The 15,098-nt window shown below is 38.8% G+C and overlaps 1 protein-coding gene across 2 annotated transcripts in view; it reads right to left on the bottom strand.

The window, feature by feature from the left end:
* creb3l1 (cAMP responsive element binding protein 3-like 1) overlaps window positions 1–15,098 on the bottom strand; it is a 37,238-nt gene extending 22,140 nt beyond the window's left edge. For both annotated transcript variants that reach the window (XM_088408624.1, XM_088408626.1), the window contains exons 1-3: window positions 14,745–15,098; window positions 2,013–2,145; window positions 1,206–1,292 (exon numbers count right to left, since the gene is read on the bottom strand). In XM_088408624.1, coding sequence (XP_088264750.1) covers window positions 1,206–1,292; window positions 2,013–2,145; window positions 14,745–14,855 — 331 coding nt within the window. In that variant the 5' untranslated portion in view covers window positions 14,856–15,098. The remainder of the gene's footprint in view (window positions 1–1,205; window positions 1,293–2,012; window positions 2,146–14,744) is intronic.

The raw sequence follows: 15,098 nt of genomic DNA, 5'->3' as shown, positions 1-15,098 counted from the left end.
TTGGGTAAAGAAAGCTTGAGATAATATTCTAAGTAAGATGATCAGCATTCATTTCCGAAGATCTCCATTTCAAACAAATTTGACGGATCCGAAGATGACTACCCATAGAAGAGTAATAAGGACGTTTAAACAAACAATGTACCTTTTTGTAGGTTGAAGTTTTCCTACAAGGATAGGCCCAGACAGTGCCTTCTGAGTAATCTGAAAATCTCAGAGCGTTCTATGGCGCAAATGCCCTTTTTTCCCCGTTTTGTTGTTGTTGTTGTTTCTTTTACGAAAACTGAGACTAAATTCAGAAGAAAAAACAACGCATTTGTATGGATTTTCCTTCCGTACTCATTGTGATTGTAGATTGTAGAGAATTATCGTCACATGTATAGCACGAAACCACAAAGTGAAATTCCTATTCTTTTCAGCTCAGTGAACAGAAGACGGCAGCCACGGTGGGCACATCATAATGATTGTTTTGCAGCATGCTTCAATCTTTGCAAATGCAAAGTAATTCAATGGCAGAAAGTGAATCATACGTGTGGCTTTTAAATACTGGCAACATTTCCTTCTTCAAATGTTTTTTTAATTGTTTATTTATGTGTATTAGGCTCCATTTCATTCATCTTTCATTCCATCTCAAATTATATAATCTTTTGAAGATTTAATTGGATTGAGAGGGAGTGAGACTGAGGGAGAGAGAGAGAGATAGAGAGAGATTCTTCTGACTTGTCTCTGCCACACTCAAAACCATATGCTTGTCATAGTGCAGTGTGTGTGTGTGTGTGTGTGTGTGTGTGTGTGTGTGTGTGTGCGTGCATGTGTGCGTGTGTGTGCGTGTGTGTGTGCGTGTGTGTGTGTGTGTGTGTGTAGGCGCACACCCATGCAAGCCGATAGGTGGGCCGGCCTTACTTAGTGGAAAAATTACACAGACAGAAGGATACCCGGGATAAATGGAGAACAGAAGCGCATACAGACAATTGGACATGGATGAAAACCCAGACCAGGAGGAGAAGGAAGAGGAACTTGCACTTTTCACACACAAATGTTGTTATAATGTGTGTTTGTGAGCATGTGCATGTTTAGGTGCGTGTGTGTGCGTGCAGAAAACGACAAGTGGCATTGCATCAATTAAAGCAGCCACTACCTCTATTTTCTAGTCTTCATGTGTTGAAGAGGCTGACAAAAGCAAGTCATAAGAAAGACGAGTCACCCACCGGAGTCTTGGTCCATCTTGACTGACAGTGCAGGGCTCTGAGGGGCAGAGTCATCACTCAAAGAGTAGCTGTGTTCTACTTGGATGTCTGTGAAGTCACAAATTGAAGGACGCCATTTGCACATTTGGTTTGTTGACAAAATAAATTAATGCTTCATAAAGATGGATAAGAAGACGTTTGTTTAGTTAGATGGATGGATGGATGGATGGATGGATGGATGGATGGATGGATGGATGGATGGATGGATGGATAGATAGATAGATAGATAGATAGATAGATAGATAGATAGATAGATAGATAGATAGATAGATAGGTTGCATAATAGTTGCTAAGGCAAAAGTGTCATTGTATTTCCTCTTAAAAAGTACTTTTGCACACACAAAGGCCACTGACAATTTCACCTGTTAAAACACCCATATGTTTTCCGGACAAAGCTGATATGCATTGTGGATTTCGTCATTTCACCTCAAATTCAGAAAGGAGGTGAGTTTAATGTTTTTGGGGGGAAACTCGATACATTTGGACTCCATGCCGCATTTGCTACAAAAGGTAGACCAACTGAGGGTTTGGGGTTGATTTCTGTGGGGGTTGACTGAGGTCAGGGAACTGGCCAATAAACTGGAATCCAAGGAATTAGCAGGCCATTGAAAAATATTGGCGCTGCAGATAGTGTCTTGGATTTCAAACACTTGAAAGCACATGTTCAAGCCACAATCGAAAGCATCACTAAAATGGTGTAGGTAGATGTTTTCCTTTTTGCAAGTACAGCACCATCAGAAAATCTGAGTTAAAGGTGAGACTGTGTACCTGGGCTTCTATCTATGTCCATGTGAAGATAAGAATGTCTGTCTGTCAGCAGGGGACGCTCTAGCAGGTGGTCTTCAAAGAAACTGCTGAACAATTCACTGCTGAAATCGTCCATCTGGTCACCTGAAAAAGGCTGCAAGACAAAATGTTACAAACGGATTCAGAAAGGTGGGACAGATGCTGTGCCGGAGATTTCTCCAAATACCCTCCCCTTAAAGCCTCTACTGTATTTTCCTTTCCCAGCAGCCCAGAAGATGCAATCGTAGTCGAAGTGTATGACAATAAATCATTAGTCGACAATGTACTGTACATTCCATCTAGTGCATTTTTTAACCTACTTGTAGCTAGCACATCGCTGGGAACACACAAACATTGTCTTGAAATAACCCGAGACTTTTCACCCAAATGTCGGTTCACAAATAATTTATATGCATTCACATAGCAACCAATACAAGCCGAAAGTACACCGTATATTTATATATTTATGGAATATAGCGGAATATTTATGTCATAATTAGAGTATTATGACTTTCGAATGCTTGTGTATTATGGAAGTCCAGGCTAAGCCAATCATTGAAGTAATTGAAAGGCTTGCAAATTCATAAGTTGGCCACTAGCCCCACAAAAATTTTGCGAGTTGCCGTTGAAAGGATTAATGTAAAAATTGGGGGAAATGCATGATAAAACATCAGGTTTTCAATACGTCCAAAATTGACAATAATTCCACGAGCCCGAAATGGGCTAAATTTGACCCCTATAGGGTGTTCCTCTCAAGCTCCCGTTTGCAAGCGTTAAGAAGGGATGGCAGCGTGGCATATTGGAATTTGTCATGTTTTGATAATTTATGCAGTATTTTAGCCAACTAGAGGTTTTTTTGTATGCTTTTCAGTGGTCGGTGAATGCCTCGCCACAGTAGTGTTGAATATGTTTGAAGCAGTTTTTCTTTTTCCTCGTGACGCAGGTCGAGTTCATTTTACCATAAATCCCCGAAGATGAGCAGCATCCGTGTTTCACCCAGTTTATGATTGTGTGTATATGCCAAAACACTACAATTAATAAACGAGTCAAATGAATTACCTTTCCATGTTTTCTAACTCACTCTTATTTGAATCAGCTGGAGACATCATAACTTTTTCCTCTCGGTTTTAGTAATATTCCTGTGTGTGAATAAGGATGGACTCGGATGTTGCTTTAGTCTACCCACTTTTTTCGTTTAATATAATGCCGTAACAACCTCAGCTAACATGAGCTGCTGTTAGCTGCAGCAGGCACTTGATGCTAACAGCCAACTAACATCCCCCTCCTCTACTCCTGTTACAGTTATTGTTTTAAACCAGAATACGGCAGACATGAAAATGCAATGCACATCTATGCGTCAAAATGCAGCTTATGTGGCTGACAGACCAATTTCCATGCATGGTGTCAAATTTAATACAAAAAAATCACATTTTTAAGTTACCGTTTATAGGACACACCCACACTTTTAGCCAGATGCAAACACAAGCAAAAATAAATAAAGATGCATCTCAATGGCCCATCTTAACCCATCTTCCCTCAGAGCAGACGTGAATGTCTGTCTGTCTGTCATAAAATTGGAACACCAGCACAGGTTTGTAATCCATCCCCCCCATGACTAATAATAATCCAACAATGTCCAATGCATACCATTCTGAGGTTTATTGACCTAACACTTCTGCTAGCATCTTCTTGACAGAAGTAAAGTTGGGAGAAAGATAAGCATGACATTTTCATGACAAAACAACAATTGGTGTAAACGGGGCGATACAATGACACTGACTCATGAAATGATGTCGTCCCATGATGTGAAAGCAATCTGCTGCTGCCTGAAAGACAGAGGATGTACCTTTAAAGTCATTTGTGTATACTCCCTGTCCACCGGAAACCTATATCCAAATTTGGTTCATGTGATTTTTTTTTTTTTTTCCCTCCTGGTCAGTCCCCAGGCATGTCTGTTATTTTTTTCCATCTGTTATTTTACAAAATTACTGATACTAACCATTGAAAAGTGTTGAAAATGGCTTACCGCATTTTTACAAGTTGAGATTTTTTTTTCTCCTCATTTTCAAACCCATTATTAGGAGAGTCAACTTAAAACACCATAACTCAAAACAGACCAAATTTTTCCCAGATATCTGTGTTTGAATAACATTAATTCGAATGTGAAATGAGTACTATCATGTCATTTACAAGGCTTCAAATGATGATATATACCTCTAATTTGATATAGTATTAATCCCTTTTAGCGTGTTTCAGATGCACTTTCCTCAAGCGCTGTCTTATTGTCTCTTTGTTGTAAAGAATGAGACTGCATGGATCATTTTTCCGGCAGACTTTGACGCATTACGAAAAGGAAAATACGGCCTTGGCTTGTCGCCTTCGGCCCTTGGATGTGAAACTGTAAAGTGCAACCTTTCACGTTCTGATCTCACAACAATTGTCACTTGGATAAAGAATGTAAAAAGTACGATTATTATCCCCGAAGACCTCCATTTCAAACAAATTGGACGGGTCCGAAGATGACTACCTGTTTGCAAATGACAAGCAGGAAGGAGAGGACATCCGGGATTTAAATGAGAGGAGCTATTTGGCGTGTCAGATAGCGGTGATGACTTTTAGAGCTTTTACACAAATTAATATTCAGCGGTGTCAAAAGAAATAAAGCGTTGAAACGTTTTATTTTTGCAACATTAGTTTCAGCATTTGTGTAAGCGCACCCGCACATCGCCTCGCACCTGTCTTGTTTCCGCCTCATCCTCACCACCCATAATTGCAACGGTATATTATTCGACATACGATGAAGAAATGCAACTAAAAGTACCGTAATTTCATCGTTTTAATGACACACACTGTGTGTTATGATTGGACAGCAATGATAAACGTAACCACTAAAATCAGGGTTTGACTTATTGTAAATTTCAACCCGGAGAAATACGGTACTCATTATGAAGATGGAGTAAATAGACACTAACAGAAGTTAACATGCTGTTTTGGAGGTTTTACTGAAAAGAAATGGTCCTGGAGTTCTGGGGATTTGAAGTACATGCAGATTGCCTGGCAGTCTCCACCCCCCCCCTCCAAAAAAGCCACCTTTTATTTTATTTATTTATTTTTAATCAATTCGAGGTTGTTTTTTTTTTTTTGTCGATTCTTCCATTTAGAGAGATTTGCAGCAGATTTGATGCAAAGCACAGTTACCGAGTTTCGACCAGGTTTGAGCCAGACTGCATTTGAAAGTCTTATTCACCACATTCAGACACTTTAATCTCTGTTAAATGTGAGTGTCGATCTCTCACGTTGCTCCCTTGAACACAGTTTAATGGATCTGAATGGGATGTTTACTTGAAATTATCCTTGATCAGACAGTTATTCATGGATTTCATACTAAATATAGCATTCTTGTCCAAGTTACCTCAATTCCTATCCATTTTGCTTGAAGTGGATAAAAGAGGAAAGGATTCAAAGACATTTAAATGAGTTGAACAGCCAATAATGACCCGACTGTCACCTCCACTGTGCTGATGTCATGACATAAAACACATGTTCATCCTGAACCCAGATGAGTCACCTAGCTGAGATATTCTGGAAGCCTAGGACAGTGCGGTGCTCGGACTTTACCGGCATCCACAGAAATTTTGGTGTGAAAAAGGCAGGCAGATGGATTATAATGTTTGATTCCAGGAAATAAGTGTGACTTCTTGAGCAAAAATAGTATGAACTGTTGCTGCATATTAAACCAGTTCACAATCACGGAACAAAATGATATCAATTCAAGTGATTTTGTATGAACTATGGTCTAGTTGAGATCAAATGTCTCGCGGGTAACCTCAAAGCAGCTCTGCAGGTCCATTTCATGGTCAACATCCAGCCATGAAACTTACTTATATGTTAAATTTGACATAGCTGCACCGAACTAGATAGCATACAGTTTTAAGCGCAAAATGCCGTGATGCATTATATGGGCATTAGATGTCCCTGTGAACTTTGGAGACAACTGATTTCAGTTTTCTGACAGTCCTGTTCCCATCTCCTCAACCTTGTGTTCTGACAATTTAATTTTTCAAAAATAATCATCATCATCATCATTATCATCGTGTTTATTTGAAGGTGCCTTTTTAAGCAGTCAAAAAAATCTTAAAAAATATTTTTAAAAATCTCAACAATATCTTAAATTACTAGAGGTGGGAAATTTGCATATTTTTGCTGGTCCGACATTCGTCAGTCGTCAGTGCCCCGCCCCCCTTACATCATTGTCAGTCAGCCATTTTTTTCACTGTTTTTTTGGCATTCCTGACAATCGTCTGTCCGTCAGCTAAACAGGCGCCGGTCTGCAACGGACAGACGGACGTTCCGTCAGTGCTGATGAAGTGCCCGCCTATGTAAATTACGTAGACCAAATCCACAATAAAAGTGAAATGAATTTAAAAAATAAATAAATAAATAAAATAAATACAGAAAGGGCAGCAAAAAATGAATTCAAGTCTTTCATTTTTCTGCAACTGAGTTCTCGGTATTTTTGCTCAAGGTTATCATACCGTCAGATTCTGATATCGCTCCATGCATACACACAAATGATTCAAAACGCTTCAAAAACACCACATTAACGTTACAAGTGAGGCCACGTTCCAAAGCAAATGTGACGGCAGAGGAGGAGGGCAAACAGCAGAAAAATACAATACGAAAAATAAGATAAAAAGACATCATTTTCTTCGTTTCTGCCATTGTAGTCATATATCTGGCTTCCGCGCTGTGTTCAAGTAATCGGTAGTAAGCGCCTGTATGTGTTCCACAAAACCGCAATAAACCCCGAGCAGCCATATTAACAAGCAGTAGAATCTCATGTTGCGTTGAACTCAAATGGGAATTTTTTATAAATCATTTTCGTAATATGAAGAAAAATACCCGTACAGAAGTGACCATATCTCAACTTTCACTGTATACATTATAACAATACATTTCTCTTTGGGTTTTGTCCATTTTTTTTTCACCAGCGCAAGTGATATTACAGATCAGTGCACTGTGGTCACCAGTATTTTATGCTGGAACATAAAGCAAAGTGCTACCTTTCTGAAACAGTATTCTCAACTGCTGGGGACATATGAACGCAGTCAAGGGCATGCTTGAAACAAAAAAATGTGGACATGCTGCTTTTAAAAAAGCAAAAATAAAACAAACAAGAATGTTTAATGTGTGCTCATAGATGTCAATAATGTGTGACTTCTGCAAAACAATAAATAGAATTTGTTTACTCTAATTATTACCTTCAGTTTTTTTTAGTCATTGTATGCCATAGATTTTTTTTTTTTTTTTTTACAAACATAGCCCAATATATCGCAATTTGTATCGCAGTATGCCTTTGCTGTATTGCAATATATGGCAATACACATTTAAGACACAATACCCAGCACAACTCCCTACTGTATTTGATTTCATGTGGCTACTGAGCTGCAATTAGCTTCACTCAAGTTAATGCGGAGACTTAAGTCAACTATAGTTCACAGGAAAACACGACACATAAATTGGATTCTCTCTCTCTCTCTTTCTCTCTCTCACCCACACACACACACATGCGCACGCACACGCCTGCTCTTATTCCTTTTGGCTGTTGTCTGGCCAATCAGAGATGAGCATGCAAATAAGATGGGTGTGTCATTCAACAGCTGGAGTGCAGGGTTTGAATGGGGAGTAGCATTTAAAAAAAAAGGGAAAAAAAAAAGAGTTCAACTGAACAAAGTCGGGGTGACAGAAGCATTTTGTAACAAGCCACAGTGCAGTTATTATTCCCGTCAGAGGGTGGTTATGATTAATCTTTTGTGCTAGTCTTGCTGGTGTCAACAGCAAAGAGCAAAACAGCAGCAGCAAAAGCAAACTTCACTGTCAAGATAAGAGAGCAACCTGCTCTACCAACTCACCAAGAGCAAAGCCAACATGGTGTTATCGACCTTCTGAAACTGCTGATAAGTTTCCTACTGGTCTGCAGCAATCACAAACTCTTCCTAGGGCTCAAGCGTACTTCTACTTACGAACGCCTCTTGTTCCGAAAAATTAAGGTTACGAAACACCTGTGTGGTAAAAATATTGTCTCTGATTACGAAAGAAAATTTAGGATTCGAAAGGTGTTAGAGTTCGTAACAGTTTTTGATGCATTTTAATCATTTATTGATATGCCGGCTTGTCCACAAACAAGAGACACTTGTTCATTGCACCAATGGTGCAAGGTTGCACTTTTCATCTTTACACGCTTCACCCACACTTCAATTCACATTGTACAACTAACAAACATAGAATAAAACATTAGATACAGCTAACATTGTCCATTTCACATAAAAACACATACGTAACATACCACTTTGGGCTGTCACGTTTGACGTTAGCGTAGCACATTAGCTAGTGGGCTGAATGACATCACAAAGGAAGCACTTTCGATTTTCACTTCCCACCAACAATTTACACCGGAGAACTAAAAAACAGAAGATTGACATTTGCTATGGCTAACATTGGACATATTCACATGAACCCACATTTGTAACTTACCACTTTGGGCTGTGGCGTCTGACATTAGCGTTCTTAGCACGTCGTTAGCACTTTAGCTATGATGTCACATAAGAAACCCTTTGTATGACCCCAAACTAAACTTCTGTAAACTCATATGCTCAAAATGATCCCAAACTAAATATTATTGCTCCCGTGGACTTTTAAATGATGCCTAGATCACTGGAAATATAAAATAAAAAGGTACAAATATAACAACCTAAAAAGCTCTCTTGATGCACTCTTCACCAGCACACCACCACTATCTCAAGGCAAACAAAGAACTGCATTTTTAATTTCAACTGCTTCAATTAATATGATTATTTTAAAGGATTTAGAAGCTTTTTTTTTTTAATTATTATTCTTTACAGAATGTATTCTGAATTCCATGATTATTATGCACAAATGTAATTCTAATATGTATTTAATAAATTAATAAATTCTAAAAATGCATTAACATCCTATTTATGCATTTTGAGAATTTATTAATGCTATTTAAAGAGTTTGGATGCATTTTTTGGGGCTTGGACCGGATTAGGATATTATGATGTAAAAAGAGGCTCTAATTACAAAAATTTCACATAAAAAAAAAAAAAAGACTTCGGGAACCAATTCATTTCGTAAGAAGACATAACACTGTATGCGGGTCTAGCCTGGTGGGTAATTGTGTCTCGGCTTATAGATTGGTTTATTTGGTTTAGTGAAATTTGGCTGTTATGTTCTGCATTTGTTACGACTGCTGCTGTTTTGCTCTTGCTCGTGACAGCAGCAAAACCAGCATGAAAACAAAACAAACCCATGCTGGTTTTTTGTTTGTTTTGCAAGCAGTGTAACAGATTTTGGAGTCAGTGAAAATAATTGGACGATTGTTGATTTTTTTTTTTTTCCTCAGTAGGGGTTTGGTAACAAAAACATTGCAAGTGAAAGCTTTTCGCAATTCCACCTTTGTCCGTCCATCCATCCTTTTCCTATAATCATTATTTTTTTAGTGTTAGGTTTAGGGTTCTTTAATGACCAACAGTTATGTTTTAAAAATAACATAAAATATAATGTAAAATATTATATTATAAAGTATAATAGTAGGTCTAGTTGTTAAATTATATTACATGGGGGGTGGCACTTCTCCGGAGGCGGCCATGTTTGTTGTAGCTACCGACAATGGTAAATGCAGCACCTGCAGCACCTCCTGCTGTCCGCAATGAAAAACGGTCGGAATCTTACACACTGTCCCTTTAACGAATACAAAAAAAAATACTTAAAATACTTAAAACATGCCATCAGTGATTGATGAAACTTTCGACCCTTATACTGTCCCTTTAAGGGGTACTTGACTGAAAAGATATTTCACAGGGGGTACATCGCTGAAAAAAGGCTGAGAACCACTGCCTTACACTCCCGCGTTGCAGCAAAAAGCAATGCAATACTGTAATTACATTACATTTGTAATGCCTTAATCCCAACACTGTTCTTGAATATACTGTATAACGGTGATGAGTGAAACATCGGAACAAAAGGAAAAAAAAAGAAACAACTTTAACATTCTCTCCCTACTACTTGAACTAATTTATCGACCAAAATCCAGGGCTATTTACTGTGCCAAATGCGTGCTTACTTGTAGTTTAACGATAAATTTAGTCACTAGAGATGGGACTACATCTCAATCCTAAAAAGGCAAGATGTCTCAAATGGAGTCCAAAATCAGATCATACCAAATAGATAGTTTCCACTTTTCAAAACATTCTTTTTATTGAGTAGACTGCATGAAAATTAACAATCTAGCGCACGGGTGTCAAACTCAAGGGCCGGGAGCCAGATCCGGCCCGCCACATCATTTTATTGGGCCCGCTCAACTATTTGAGAATCACTGATGTAAACAAACCGGAGAGTCACTTTTATTGAAGGCTCATTCTTCAACTGCAGCTGAGGAAGTTTCACAAAGTGCTTGTGTCAGCTGCTGGTGTAGGCGGGATTAAAAAAATTAATTGATTAAAAAAAAAAAAAAAATCTTCAGAATCGCGATCCTAACTTACTACAATTTAAATTTACATAAAAACTAATTAAATTGATCTGAAAATAAAACAGGAATCAACATGCTTCCTGTCATTTTGCGTCCTATGCTGTGCCATGACGTCACCACAGCGCCCGTTCGAGATTGTCAAGGTTGCGCTGATTGGAAGCGGTCTTATCGCTTTCCCGCGGCCGCGGGTTTAAATGTTTCTGTTCTGCCTTTCATGCAACTTTCAGTTTATTTGCTTTTGCTAACTCTTGTTTTGAAGCTACGCTTTTATTTTGCCGCAAGCTGTGGAAACAGGAAGTGTGGTGATCTTAGGAGCGTGCGAGTTACACAGCTGGGGATGAGGGAAAAGAACGTGCTTGCCCAGCTAGACGCGTGTTTAACCTCTACAGGGGCAATACCTATATGTACAAAGTTGTTTGTTAAATTGTTGAGGTGATATTTGAACGCTAAAGTGATGTATGATGTCGGTTTACGGTCATTGCTGTCGAATTGTCAGCTTTCACTTTTACACCTGATGTGAACTTGAGCTGTCGAAGAACATGGCTATCGAGTTAGCTTCTTCATTTTTCGTTTCCCTCCTCTGAGATTGATGCCAAGATGTGCATGCAAACTCACAAATAACTCACCAACACGTATTACTCGCATACATGCAAATGAATGAAAATATTGTCTCTACTCTACTAAATAATATCTTACCAACAATTGTGACCGACAATGCTCCCAATGTGCTCAGAGATGAACCATGAAGCAAATTGGTACACGTGTTCCCCATCATAGACCTCAAAATCGAAATCGAATCGTGAGACAGCCAAATATTCCCACCCCTACTAGACACTGCACTAAACTGCTTGCACCAGGTACAATAAAATGTCAGTGTAATACATTTGTTTTTTTAGCGCACTGAAGTGACAACCAAACCGCTTTGAGAACAATGACGTATTTTTGACGTTCGGCATCGCGTCTTGCAACTCATTCTCTGGGAGCAAAAATAGACCGTTGTCATGATCAAGCTTCTGGATGGAACTTCAAAATAATAGGATACCAAAACTGTGTCTATACATTTTTTTGTTTTTGCAGTGGTTCTCAAAGTGGGGTCCGTGGCCTGACAGCAGGGGGTCTGTGAAATTATTTGAATTATTCATAAAAAAAATAAAAAGATATTTTGTTCATTTTATTTTATTTCATATTACATGTGAAAGTATTCATGACTCTTCAATAAAGCAATCAATTCACCCAGTTTAACTCATTCAATGCCAAAGATGTATTTTTAGTTGTTTTTTGTTCTCCCCCTCCAGACCTTCTATCCCAGGTACTGTACTTTTTTTGGAGTCCTAATATTCAACCCCAGATTTTTAATATATATTTAAAAATGCAATCATTTTGAAAATGATTGATTGATTGAAAATTTTCAAAATGTGTTTTGTGTCTACAATTGCTTGCTAAGGAGGAGATGAAGCCAGCAAAGTGAAAGCAGCATTTTATTTTGTAATGCTGTTTTGGACTAAATAATTGTCAACATCTCGGTTTGCTGTAGGGCGGTATGCAAGTTGCAATTTTCATTTTCCAAACTTCAGTGTAGCGGAAATGTCACAAATGCAGTATACTTGTTGTCAAATTGAATCTGTTGGTGAATAAAAAGGCCTCCTATGTTTGGGTTTAAAATGTTTTTGTTTTGTTTTGTTCCCACAAACAGTTGCAATGGGGGTCCTTGGGAAATTTGCTTTCTAAAAGGGGTCCCTGAACTTCAAAAAGCCCTGTGTTTTTGTATGGTTTATTTTGAAGGCTGGCCTTTTCACCACGTTTTCATGTTATGCAGTAAGAAAAGGATGACCAAACTTTTTTGCCCAGAGCTCTACTTTTTCAGCAGCAAATCTCACCCAATCTCACGTTCTTTTCATTAATTCGACTCTTTTTTCTTCTATTGATGTTTTTTTTTTTTTTTCAGTTGAGTTTTTTTTCCATGTAGGCGATGTCATGCGGTCGATCAACTATAGCTCAGGCGGTCAACCGCAGTCAGTGCATTGAGCACTCTTGCAGTAGGGTTACAAGGAGCACATTCTCCTGTGCATTCGATTGCATTTCTGGCACAACAAGCTTAAAAAAAAAAGCCCAGATTGTCCCGGATCCCTATTAGTTTCTGCCTGGTAAATTTGCCATGGTCATTCTACGCTTCCCTGCCTCAGTGAAAGGGAATAGGGATAGCGATTACTTCCAACCTAAGCTGAGCTAATCAGACTGTCTCTGGATAACCATCAAAATAAAATGAAAGAAAAGACGTTCCCTTCACATTGGCATTCAATAGGAACACTTTTTACAATAATACTGTCATTTAAGTATTTAAAGTAAAGTGTGACGAAACTTACATGTTGTGACTTGTTTTTTCTTCTGAAAAGCGGCTCCAGCATGTGCCGTGGCTTGAAGCAAGATTTACCACTCATTTCCTCAGCTAGCAGACGAAAGAGGTGCGTTTGATACAGGGTCGAAACTTTTCAATCATCCTTTATTTGACAAGTATGAAAAGAGCATGTGACTGTAGTGCAACATATGGCCAGTAAACGACATTCCATGTCTTCCTATTCTGAGCAAAACCTGAGCACTGACGAACATTTTTTACAACTTAGTTCATCATGTTTGTTTTGATCTCGCAGGTCACGTTTTCTCATTTTTACCAGAGATCTTTGTTGGGAGGATCTCATTATAGAAACACAAAAGTCTCCTATAAGTGCTGTCTTTGGGCCCGAAACAACATCAACTCTGCAATTGTTAATATCAGTGACAAGTCAAATAACACACTATCAGATAACAATGAGCCAAAAAGAAACACTTGGAAATGATTGAGAAGCGGAACAAATGTTGACATGTTGAAGCTAAGTGGACCTTTCAACCAAAAGGACTTTTATGTCAGTGGTCGCGATATGAATAAGATGATGACGGAGGGTACATGTAAGTTTGTTCTATTATTTTGATAAATTTTACTGGGACATTTGTTAATATCTGTTGTTGGGTTTTGCTCACATCTTGTCAATACAGTTTGAACCTTAAGCTTTGTCCTTTTTACTGCACAATTATTGGGACTCCAAACAATATTGTCAGGACCCATAGTTTTTTTAGTATTGTGAGTCCTGAGGACCCAACACTATTCAGGTAAAGTGAGCACTGTATTATACATATACTCTATTGTACTTTTACATTACTCTCATGAATACACCTTTAAATATGGATTTGGCATTCTAAATGTGACTCATTGTGCTTATTACACATCCAGCGGCATGACCTTAAACTAAACTTAAGTAAACTTACTTGCTCAAAATAAATATTATTGCTCCCTTGGACAAAATGATGCCCAGATTGCTATAAATGTAAAATGAAAACGTACAAATAAAAGACCTGAACAAAGTTCTGTGCATACCAACAATACACCATTGCCATCTCAAGGCAACCAAATGACCTGCATTCATATTATCAACTGCTTCAATGAATATGATAAATTTAAAGGGTTTAGGAGCGTTTTTGGGGGGACTAGATATTATAATAAAATTATAATGCATTGTAACAACGCTTTACTGTCCTTTGTACGCAGTAAAATTTTACTATTTTTGTGTGTGACGCATTACATTAATTACACTGCTTTTGTCATGCATTACTCCAAACACTGATTGTAAGGTATAGTAAGGTATATTTTTTTTAGTTCAGTTATGCAGGACATAAAAAAGCAGGCCGATCATTCTTCTGTGAACTCCAATCAAAAAACAACAACCAACATCCAAAATAGATCTGCAGGGACGAGAAATCTCATGGCGTTCTGATCTCGTCGTACGAGATCTTGTCCCGCGTCTAAAAATGTCTTGTTTGGGTTTTATCGAATATTTTCCCTTTTTTCAATACGTCTTTGTTTTGTTTACTGGTGTTATACACTTCAAATGTGTTAATCGGGTTTTATTGGGAGTTCTCTGTTTACCGAAGTAATACTGACGCCCATGCACCCACATGCATGCAGGTGAAAAGGTAACGGCGCGGATGCAAATCAGGATCTGTGACCCAAGGTCCGGGTCCGGCTGTCATATCCAGCTGAGGTGCGTTTACTTTCAAGACCATTAAAAGGTGGCTTCCGGCTGGCGCACTTGTGTGACGCATAAGAGAAAAAGTGAGCGGCGTGTGTGACTCACCACATTGGTGAGGAAATCGCCGTCGTTGAGTTCCTCGAGGTCCAACAGGTTGCTAACTCCGGGCGGATAGAGTTTATCTGCCGTTAAAGTGTCCAGGATAGACTCCATCATGGTAGCGTATGCACGTGCTGATTAAAACAATAATAATGATAATTCATGAAGAAGAAAATAAAGGTCTTCCTCGAGAGCTAGATACCAGCGTCCGCGGAGGACGCGAGTCAGTCCCTGGATTTTGCCTGAGGAGGACACGTTCGACCGTGGCGACAATACACATGGGTGCGAGAATGACCGCCGGACCCCATCCAGCTGCCTTTGAGCGCAGCTCTGTCTTCGTCTTTCAACCGCTGCGCTGAC

This window comes from Hippichthys cyanospilos, chromosome 2 (assembly GCF_059441005.1).
Source record: "Hippichthys cyanospilos isolate Australia breed blue-spotted pipefish chromosome 2, RoL_Hcya_1.0, whole genome shotgun sequence".
Taxonomy (NCBI): domain Eukaryota; kingdom Metazoa; phylum Chordata; class Actinopteri; order Syngnathiformes; family Syngnathidae; genus Hippichthys; species Hippichthys cyanospilos.
Note: the sequence above shows the minus strand (reverse complement) of the source record. Positions and strands in the feature narration are given on the sequence as shown.